The 10,778-nt window shown below is 49.6% G+C and overlaps 1 protein-coding gene across 1 annotated transcript; it reads right to left on the bottom strand.

Moving 5' to 3' along the window:
• Nucleotides 1-4,737: 4,737 nt before the first annotated feature.
• Nucleotides 4,738-10,778, bottom strand: LOC142407369 (uncharacterized). Its single transcript, XM_075496795.1, has 6 exons — nucleotides 10,656-10,778; nucleotides 9,551-9,651; nucleotides 8,742-8,806; nucleotides 7,979-8,130; nucleotides 7,747-7,899; nucleotides 4,738-5,326 (listed from the first exon to the last, which is right to left on the bottom strand). Exons 1-6 carry the CDS (start codon nucleotides 10,684-10,686, stop codon nucleotides 5,007-5,009), a joined length of 822 nt encoding a protein of 273 aa, XP_075352910.1. The 5' UTR covers nucleotides 10,687-10,778; the 3' UTR covers nucleotides 4,738-5,006.

Here is a 10,778-nt window from a genome sequence, read left to right as displayed (position 1 = left end):
CCAGCACATGAGCACCAGCGGGACAGTTTGTCTGGATGAAGGACGGCAGGGAAAGATGGCCCAGTGATAGCCTCGTGCCTGTGATACAGTGCAGACTGCAAGTGATAGAAATCAAAAAAATCACAAGCTGAAGCCAGCTCCCATCCTTGCCTTGGACCAAGAGGTCCAAGCAGCCGGGTCTTCCCCCAGCAGTTGGCTGTGCTGCAGTGGAAATCACAGGATTTCCCTCAGTGGTTTACAGTGTGAATTTAAGAAGTCATAGAATCATAGAATGGTTTGGATTGGAAGGGACCTTAAAGATCATCCAGTTCCAACCCCCCCTGCCATGGGCAGGGACACTTTCCACTACATCAGGTTGCTCAAAGCCCCATCCAACCTGGCCTTGAACACTTCCAGGGAGGGGGCACCCACAACTTCTCTGGGCAACATTAGTGCATGGGAAGTAGGCTGGACTAGGTAAATGAAATGCTAGGGACTTTCCCCACAGCATTAGTTATTCCCCCCTCCCAGGTTTAAGAGCAAGCTGCATGCTGGGCAAAGCAGAGGCAGGCAGAGTTTTGCCCATTGTCCTTATTGCCCGAGAAACCTGGGTTTGGAGGCTGCTTGCTCAGGGCAATCTCCTGCCAGGGATCCAGCCCAAGCCTGGCTGAATGAGCATTTCTGAGACACCTGCTTCAGGAGCCAGTCATAAGATCGCCCAGCCATCCTCTTCTGGCTCTGCCAGCCCCAGAAACAACTCCAAGCACCTGAAATCTCAGAGGAACCCACTGGCCTCTCTCAAAGAGCGAGCTGGAAAAGGGACCACTTGTTTTACATCAGGAAAGGTGTTGTCTGACTTTATTTCTCATGCGGGAGGGGATAAACAGTTTGCAGTTCTGTAGCCCCTTGCACATAAGCATGGGAATGCACTTACGGGCAGGGCATCCCTTTGCATTAGGCAAGGATTTTTTTACATCACATTTTTACAAATGGGGGAAAGCCAGCTGGCTGGCATCCTACCCAGGAACAGAAACCCTTCCAGTCTGCTCCCTCTGCTGCCGTCTATGCCGCACATATCCAGCCTGAAACCCGTCCTCAAGAAGTGACAGCTCAGCTGATGGTCTTTTTCAGGAATGACATAATCTCTTTCCCTCTCGTAGCATCCAGACCAAGCAAGCCATTTCCATCCTTGCATCTCATCCTTTTCTTGCCAAGTGCTGATGGAGTTGTGCTAACCATGCACTGATCCAGGTGCAGGCAGTGTGGGCTCCGGGGGGAAGCACCAGCTCTGGCCTCAGGTTTATTATCTCTGTGGTACGCCGTAATATCGCTGAGGATATACCTCCCAGCCATAACACTGGAGCGGGGATGAGCCATTAAGGGGGAGATAATTCCATGGCGCTGCCAGAAGTCCCAGCTGTACCCTGCAGTAGCGTAACGCCATGTGTGGAAGATAATCTGCTTATTAACGATGCAGCTACAACAGACAGGGCTGGGAATCAGCACAGCACAGATCAGATTTTTTAAGCGCTTAAAACACTTCGTATCCACTATATCATAGATGTCTTGTAACCAAAAAAAAAAACCCAAATGAGGGGGGGATCTTTCACTTAATCTCTTCTCTGAGGCATCAGTTAAAGAAAATTAAGAAAATCAGTCCATGAAGAGCAGGAGGCCTCCAGCCCACCACCTTCTTGTGTATGTGCTCATGCATATACAAAACAGTATGTATCTATATCTCAAAGTTTTGAGGCCTTGACCAAAAGCTGCCAAGCAATCATCCCACCCTCCCTTGCACAGCAGGGGATGCTGTGGGATGTCTCCCTGCTTTGCGGCTGTAGCACACCCTCAAAACGTGGGTCTCCATCCACCCCCATAAAGCACTTCTGCTTTGGGGATCACAGGGATTGCTCATCCCGGAGCAGTCACAGTGCTGGGGAGAAGACCCCTTGCCTTGGCCAGGCCCATAGGGCAGGAGGACAAACCTTGCTCCCTTGATGCCAAGCACAAAGCTCATCTCTAAGTCTGCATTTTCTCCCAACGCCTGTCCCTGACCTCCAAATTTTTTTCTCCAAAATCCCAGAGGAAACCACGGTGTGAACTAGAACTGGAAACCCTGAAGGCCTCGGGCTTGCAGCAGCCCCTCTCCACCTCAGGTCACCTTGCTGCCTCCTTCCAGAGCTGCACACTCAAAAAGAGAAAGGAAAAACCCTAAAGACAGCAAAACATCACCTTTAGCAGGCTTGAAGACCAGCTGCAAGCACTGATGTAGCTCCTCAGTAGGTAACCGGGCACAGGAGCTGCCTGACCTGGCTGGACCCTAAATCATCTCTGTATTGAAACAAGCTGAGCAGGGAAATGGCACATCATTGCCAGTGTGTCAAAACAGCAGGGATCACCTGCAAGACCCCTTGTGCCACGGTAGCTCTGGGTCAGCCTGAGAGCAATTTTCAGATCAAGCTGCTCCGAATTACCTGGAGAGGAATTATTTCACTTGCTATGTGGGTAGCATTCATAGCATGTGCTTGTGGCACAGATGGATAATTTTTTTTTTTTTTTAATATGTAAGTAGTCCTTTGAGTTTGAAGCACTGTGACTTACAGAAGCAGCAATGCAGTGGAACTGCCATGAGCTCTTGAAAGCACCGGCTCATTCCCAATGTGCGTCACCCCTTTCTTCAGTACATTGTGAAGGAGAATAACTAAACATCCAGCTTCTTACGCTTTCCAGCAGCTACACAGTGGTGATAATCAAACTGGAGGAAACCTCTTAAAATGGGACAAAACACTGTGACTACGGGAAGGAGTGGGATGCACTGGTTTTGTAACTGGCCAGGGGATGGTGGCTCAAAAGGCTTGTGGAAGGTAAGTTGGTACCTTTGACTCGCTCCTGGATGGCACCATAGGCTTAGGGAGATACAACAGCTTTCACTAACCTGCTGAGTATTATGGGAGCTAGCTTCCCACACAGGAGCACAGTCTGGGGCTCACCTTGCTCCTGGAAAAGCTGGGAAGTCAGCAGAAGCATCGATCTGCTCATAAGTTTCTTGGCTTTGGGATCCAAACCTTACCTTACTGGGAGAGAGATGCGTTTGCAACCTGAAGAGCCCCCAAGACCCCTTCATGGAGCCAGGAGGGAAAAGGGGAGAAGGTGGCCGGCCAAATCCAAGGCCAAGACAAGGACAGTATTATTTTAGCCCCTGCTGGTTTTCTTTGACCTCGGCAGGGAAACAAGCACACTCTGCACAAACCCATTAATTGTTTCCTTCTCTTACGACAGAAAATTGCACATGCTTATCTGCCTCCTAGGGAGACATTTGCATTTAATTCTTTGCTATTGGCAAAATACTTTGAAAACCATGCATAGAATATGGTCGGTAAGAGCTGATTGCTCCACATATGTCAAAGGAAGCAACAATCAGGATGTCTTTGAGAGACCTATTTTTGTCTAACCTTATCAGTACCCAAACCTGGATGGCACTAAACAGCACTGAAGTGAGTTGCTGTTGGAGGAACGTGTGTGGGGAGGTGTTCATTCTGCTTTGCATATGTCTGCAGGCAGGAGGGCCCCATCAGCACCAACAAATTTGGATGAGCCTATTATTGGAGAGCAACACAGTCACCCCTCGCTAGAGGGGCACCGCAGCTGCCGGCCAAGCACTGGGGATGCTAGTTTCTTTATCAGCATCATTATCTCAGTGCAAGTAATGTGCTCTTGCCTGGTTTTGCACAACATTGGCATTTATAATGCCCCGATTTGTACTGCAGCCCCCTCCCTTGGCATATTCCCCTCCATGCTGCAAATGTTACTTCTCCCATGATGCAACAGCCGAGATACAGGAATTGCTTTTTGGGGGAAGGATGGAAAAGAGTTACTCTAGGGAAACCTCCGAGGTCCCTTTTTCCTCCTTCCCCAGCATTCTTGCCCAGTCCCTGCAGAGAAATGCAGCAGGGCCTTTTCCAGCCCCTTTTAAGCTCACCCTGAAGAGCAAACACTGAGCTGGGAACACATATGTGCAAGCTGCTTCATTCAACCCATACCCCCACAGCACATCTTGGCCACAGCTGGTCAATAATTGCAAAGAGACTATCCATGAGCTCTACTAACTGGTCCTAGTCCAGCCAGGGACCCCCAGCTCCAGCTGTGCCCCACATCTGGCAGCCCCTGCCCAGGCCAGCACAGGGTCACAGCTCCGCAGCAGCAGCCCTTGCTGGGTTTTTGGTGGCAGACAGTGCCCTCCAGTGGGACATTTGCCACCACACCATTCATATTTCTTCCCGGGGGGGAAGGTAATTCAAATTTTGAAACCCCTAAACTAGACAGATAGAGAAGTTACAAGCCTGCAACGGGGGGGGGGGGGGGGGGGGGCCGGGGAGACAACTGTGCTTTACTCTTTACTGCCAGCAAGGAAGACTGATGTGGTGGTGGTGCTTTTTACAGCCAGCATCTCAGCAACCAGCATTCATGCAAGCACCAAAAATGCTGTCCCCATCATTCAGTGACAGGGGGATCCATGTGCCATAACCTGGCCAGAAGTCTCCCCAAAACTTTAAATCAAGCTCTGGGGGTGTTTCTCAGCCAGGCTGGAAGAAGCCCCTCACCCCAGATCCTCAGGTCATGCCAGGGCTTCCCATAGAGCTCTGCCTATGGGAGAAAGCGGGCAGCACTGAACACAGATAGAGAATAATTTTTAATTTCTTAAATTAAGCACCAAAACATTTTTTCCTTAAAAAAAGTATTTAATTTCCACGTGTTGACAGTTCTGCACAGCTCTCAAGCAGAGCAAGTCAGGAGAAGATGTACAGCAGTGTGGAGCAAGTGCTTTGCTTCCCAAGGTGAGAGAGTATTAAAAAAAAATTAAATGACAAGACAAGGAAGACTGCAAAGACTATGGTGGGACATTTGCAGTCCATAAAACACACCAGAAGGGTTTGCACAGCCAGCAGCTTGTGTTGGCCAGGGAAGGCAGGAGTGACTGCATAGGTCACCAGGGCCACAGGGGGTTTGGGGGAGCCCTGGGACCCCCTTCAGAGCAGGGGGGACTGCTCCAGGAAGACCCGGTATGCCTGGCTGGGGTGGGCCCGGGCACCCCACAGCCACTCAGGGGGCCTGGCCCGCAGCTTCAGCTGGAAGGGGTCAAGGCGCAGGCACTCCCCCAGGTCATGCAGCTCCATTGCTGGCTCCTCCACAGCCCTCACCGGTGGCTCCTCAGGGCTCAGGTTCCTCCTGGGGTGCCATCCCCGCCTGGCCACTCTGCACAGGGCACCGGCAGCCACCAGCGTTGCCAAACCAGCCATGATGGCTGCTCCCACCAGGATGTCAGCATGGCGGAGGAAGAAGCTGATCCCTGCAAGAGAAGGACCATGGCCTCATCCTGCTTGCCCCAGTGGCCCCCACTGTGCTCACAAAGTCCCCCAACATCATGACCACAGTGCTCAGGGGTGAGAGCTGGAGCTGTGGGTGCTCCTCCATGAGTGTCAGCATCTCCTCTGCTGCCCTCCAGAAACCCTCACAGCCGCCTCTGGGGCAGAGCATCTCTCCCAAACCTCCATACCAAAGAAATATTTAGACCAAGAGCCAGCCTGCAGGAACAGCACAGGGCTGGTGCTACCCCAGGAGAGCCCCAATAGAGCAAAGCCATTGCCAAACCCATGTGCAGCTACACAGAGGCTAGCAGACCTGCTACCATTCCCATCCAGACCTGAAGGGACCCTCTCCTTGACTCAAGGGATAATATGCATTTATAAAATTATGTATATATGAATATAACAATATCCAGCTGATCTGGATAGGCTTAGACTGCATAACTGGTTAAGGAATTTGGAGCTGGGAGGATGGATGAGAAATGCAATTTGGCAGCAAGCCCACATTCAGGTTTAAGCCATTTCCAGTGCTGCAGGGATGAGAAGTAGTTTTGGTGAAATAGCAGCATGTTTTGAGTACATATTGCAGAATATTGCTGGTTTTCAGGCTGGGAGGCCCCATTACTCTGCAAGATTGGATTAGCCAGCTCTGATTTTAGTCAAGCACCCACATGCCATCTGCTTAGCCTTGAGTCAAATACATCAGGGAAGCACTGGGGTAAACACCTGGAACATCCATGTCTTTCTCACCAAGATCTACACAGTGTGACAGGAGACCCCTGGGCACTCCGAGGAGTGACCAACTTTGCTGATCACATCAGTAACAGCAGAAGTAACTCATAAATCACCCTTGGCCACGCTTTGCTTATAGCAACAAGCTCTGAGCAGCCAAGGCCAGAAGATGCAGAAGGTCTGGGGAAATAAAGGCTTGCATGTGCCAAATTGTAACCCTGATGCAGAGAAAGTAGCAGAATGGGGAAAGAGAGGCTAAGCCTCATGGAGAGGTTATACTTGGAAGTGCCAAGGCAGCCAGTGAGCAGAGCACAGCAGCAAACACCACAGGCTGTTACCATATTTAAACACCTGTTAAATACTCCAGGCTAAGCTCCAGGTTCAGGTGCTGGCTGTCGCATCAACTCACTGCTCCCAGGGAGCATGAGCTTTACCAAGAGTTTCTATCCACAGCCTCCCTCGAGCAGAGAGGGGGAATCACAGAGGGGTTGAGGTGGGAAGGGATCTCTGGAGGTCATCTGGTCCAGCCCCCTGCTCAAGCACAGCCACCTAGAGCCAGTTGCCCAGGACCACAGCTAAACAGTTTTTTTAATATCTCTAAGGATGGAGACACCACAAGCTCCCTGAGCAACCTGTGCTGCTGCTCCATCACCTTCACAGGAAAAAAAAAAGAAGTGTTTCCTGATGTTCAGAGGGAACCTCCTGTGTTTCACTTGGTGCCCACTGCCTCTGTTCCCCTACCACTCAGGCTGTGCATCAGAGGTTCCAGAGGTTGTGCATCAGGTCCTATACCTCAGGGTACCACTGAGAAGAGCCTGGCTCTGTCTTCTTTCCACCCTCCCTTCAGGTATTTATATACATTGATAAGATGCCCCCAAGACTTCTCTTCTCCAGGCTAAACAGTCCCAGCGCTCTCAGCTTTTCCTCATAGGAGGAATGCTCCAGTCCCTTCCTCATCCTTGTGGCCCTTTGTTGGACTGTCTCCAGTATGTCCATGTCTCCCTTGTATTGAGGAGCCCAGAAGTAGCAGCACTCCCTAAAACTTTCATGCACCACTCAGGAGAGCCTTTGGGAGCACAGATGTCACACTGAATTACACCCAACAAGCAACAATACTTTAACCTGACACAGTTAACTGATGCAGGTCACCCCTTGGATGCCTATCTAGGCTAACCTCTGAAAGCCAATGCCTTTGCCATCCAGGAAAGACTATTTCTCCTTTGAGTATAGACTCCCCTCCTAACTTAAATACCCATGCTGCCTAAACCTCACTCTTCTTCCCTCCCCTCAGTTTCCAAAAGGATCACATTTACATCCAGTCTACTCGTATCTGACTACGACTCCCAAAGAAGAGCTCCTAAAGCCAAAGGAGGAAGCCTAAGGGGACAACCAGCTGGGAATTGCCTTGCAAAGATATTATATATCCTTCCCACACCAGGCCCAGACATCCAAAGCCACTGCACCAGTAACAGTGCCATTGTTAAGCATCACATGCAACACACATTAGCAGAGGCACAGCTGGTAGGACCCCAGTCAAGGAGAGAGCCCCTTGCCCCAACATGCTCACGCTAGGTTACACTAGCGAGAGTGCTGCTGCACAAATGACTCGCTTACGCACATGAGAAAAACACCCAGCTGCAGGAGAAAGCAGAGCTGCTGCTTTGTCCTCTACCTGATCGGGGAGCATGGATGCAGAGGGTGCCGGACTTGGTGGGAGAATGATCTTCATAGTCCTTTTTGCAGCGGCAGAGGTACGTGCCCACACCGTTGAAGCACTCTGCCTCCTCCCCACAGAGGCCGACCCCAGTGCTGCACTCATTCACATCTAATGGGGGAAGAGATGCTGTAAATTGAGTCAGGCTTGGCATAAAAGGGTTTATCCCAGAGAAAAGTGAAACACCCACCTTCAACAAACAGCGAAACAAGCTGCAGCTTCTCCGCTCCTACCGAGGTGCCAAGCAGCTCCTCCAGCTGGGAGTGCAGGAGCAGAGACACATTTCTCTCCTCCGGCTTCAGGTGCAGCCAGAAGGTGAACAGCAGGTTGGCATTGCTCGTTCTGCAGGCAGGGGAGAGTCCAGGGTGAGGCAGGAGGAAAGCATTACCACAAGGCCCAACTCTGAAAGCCCATTTAGACCTCCCACCCACTCATATTAGATCATGGTGCTGCAGGCTCTTGCAAAGATTATTTGTGACAAGAGGCAGCTTTGCACTTGGACCAAGGGAAAAAGGAAAGCCCAGTAATGGCTCCTCACTTGGAGCTAGGCTGAAGTGTGACTAGATATTCACATAAAGCAAATTGTAGTGGCAATTCACAGCCCCAGGTCAGCCTTGACCAAGTGTGGCAGGGACCTTGCTGACAGCTCACAGCTTTCTCCAGCAGACATCATGGCAGGTGTGAGGATCTCTGTTTTCTCCAGAGTTTAAATCCATCTTAAACCTATAAAGGCCCCAGCCAGCACTAAGCATTCATTTTCACCTTTTTTCCTCTAAAAAACAGATTATTTTTTTTTTTCCTACTTTCAGGACAGGTTACAGATCACAGGAGAGGAGCAAGGCTGGGTCTCTGCCTGGGGAAGGAGAATGAGAACCCAAGCCACTGCTATCCAAGAATTATTTCAGGTTACAGCAGAGTTGCCTGCCAAGCCAGAGGCACAGCAGTAACCCTACCTTTTGATTTCCTTTAACTTTATTTCATTGACTCTGTTGGCAGAAAGTTTCAGGTTCTCCTGGATCTGCAAAGGAACAGAGTGACCAGAGCTGATTTGATTTTTGATGGGCAGGAGTATGACAGCAAACAGTTTCTTTTCTCAGTCTACCTCCCCACCTTGCTCTTCCCCTTCACAAACCACTTGGGACACATTAGATGTCCCATAGCCCAGTGCTCTAGGCTGTTTCTCTAGGAGACTACTAATTGCTCTTCTCTTAGCTTCAGCTCAACTCCCCCAAACACACAAGGTAATTTGGGAAGAGGAAGAGCAATAGGAGCCTCAGGGAAGTATTTGGGTGCTAAACCATTGCAGAGCAGCAGTGGATGGATGGTGGCTTTCTAGGCTAGGCAGCAGGCTGAACCCTCTAGCTGCTCCAGTTTGTATCCCAGAGAGTAAGCTTAGGTGCAGCCCTGAAAGCAGATGCTCCCGCTGTTGCCCTCTTTAGGCTCTGGCTTACAGCCTGCCCCACTTCCAGAGGAAAGTTACAGCCCTTGGTTGGTTGCATCCCTGTCTCTGCAGTGCTCTTCCACTGCCTTGTGATGGCATGGCACTCTGAAGGGCTGCAGCAGCTAAATGCCAGCCACTGCAGTCAGGCACCCTGCCAGGGCATTGGCCTTGGATGACAACCAGCACAAGCAACTCAGATGCTGGTTCATCATGTGGCTTTAACAGAAAATCCCTGGAATGAAGGGCACAACATGGTCTTTTCTAGTTGAAGCTTTGGAACATCACATTTGTTTTTTACCCCCTCCCCATGCCCAGACTTACATGGTTCTTCATAGGTTCAAGAAGACCCTTTTTGAGCTCATGTCCACCATGAGGAATCCAGTCCTTGGGTTTGATTTCAACAGTTACTTCAAACAGCATATCTGCCAGAAGACATAAGTTCCTAGCATGCTTAAGTCCACATAGCACAAACAGGCTCCTTAAATAAGTTAGTCCTTAAACATCAACAATAGTAGAACAGCTACACAAGGACACGCCTGTGTAAGTCAGTGCCACGTGGGTATTTCCAGAGGTTGTGCATCGGGTAGAACAAGTTGTTGAGTAACAGGTGAAAACAAACCTTAGCTAATGCTCAGTGCTGAATACAGGAACTGATCTTTCAGCAAAAAGTATACAAAGCATTAATGTGTATCCGATTGCATTCACATTTCTTTAGCTATTATCTTTCACAAAGGTATCATCATAATTTGTGATGGAGTCTAAAAGCCCTCTTCTCTCACCCATCTCTGTTTGGCATCAGCTTAGATAAACTGCTGTGTTCTGGCTGAATCCAAGCTGGCACAGATTTGCCAGAGTCTGCTGTTTAAAGCCCATTTATTCAGCAGTATTTTTCCTGTTCAAAGCTCAGGCTCCTTCTTTACTGATTCCTTTTCACAAGCTGTTTCTGTGGCTTTCTCTGCCATATAAGCCTGGTATTGTACTGCTTAGTTACTAATACTCCCATAAGCAGGTTTTACTCCTCTTCCCAGTCTGAGGAGCAGGAGTCCTGCAGGTTTCTGATCCAGGTAGTCATGAGACACCCACTGGAGTACATCTGAGGAAGTGAAGCTCATTCATCCTCATTCACCTTAGAAAAATCTTCTTTAAACAGCCAGCAAGTAATGCTTGAACTCAAATAAGCCAGCATTTATGTCAGGTTTAGCATCTGAACTGAGGTTTCTCCAAGGGAAGTACAAAGTGGCCAAAGCACAACTGTGGGATTGCAGTGACATCTTAAAAATTAAAATCTTCAAAGTGGTTACTAATCAGAAGCACCCTCCACTGCTTTCTAAACTTAATGAGCAGATGATGTCCATACACAACTCCAATCAGCACACTGATCTTAGGGCAGTGTTTTAAGACATACTTAACTCTTTGCATTGCTCACCTCCAGGATGGTGCTGGGATTGCAGTGCCATGTCATTCTCCAGAGATGCCAAGGCAGAAACCAGATCTGTCAGAGCAAGGGAAAGAATCAGGCTGCTAACCTCGGTGTACAGGTAAAGGGGGG

The sequence above is a fragment of the Mycteria americana genome, chromosome 3 (assembly GCF_035582795.1).
Source record: "Mycteria americana isolate JAX WOST 10 ecotype Jacksonville Zoo and Gardens chromosome 3, USCA_MyAme_1.0, whole genome shotgun sequence".
NCBI classification, from domain to species: Eukaryota; Metazoa; Chordata; class Aves; order Ciconiiformes; family Ciconiidae; genus Mycteria; species Mycteria americana.
Note: the sequence above shows the minus strand (reverse complement) of the source record. Positions and strands in the feature narration are given on the sequence as shown.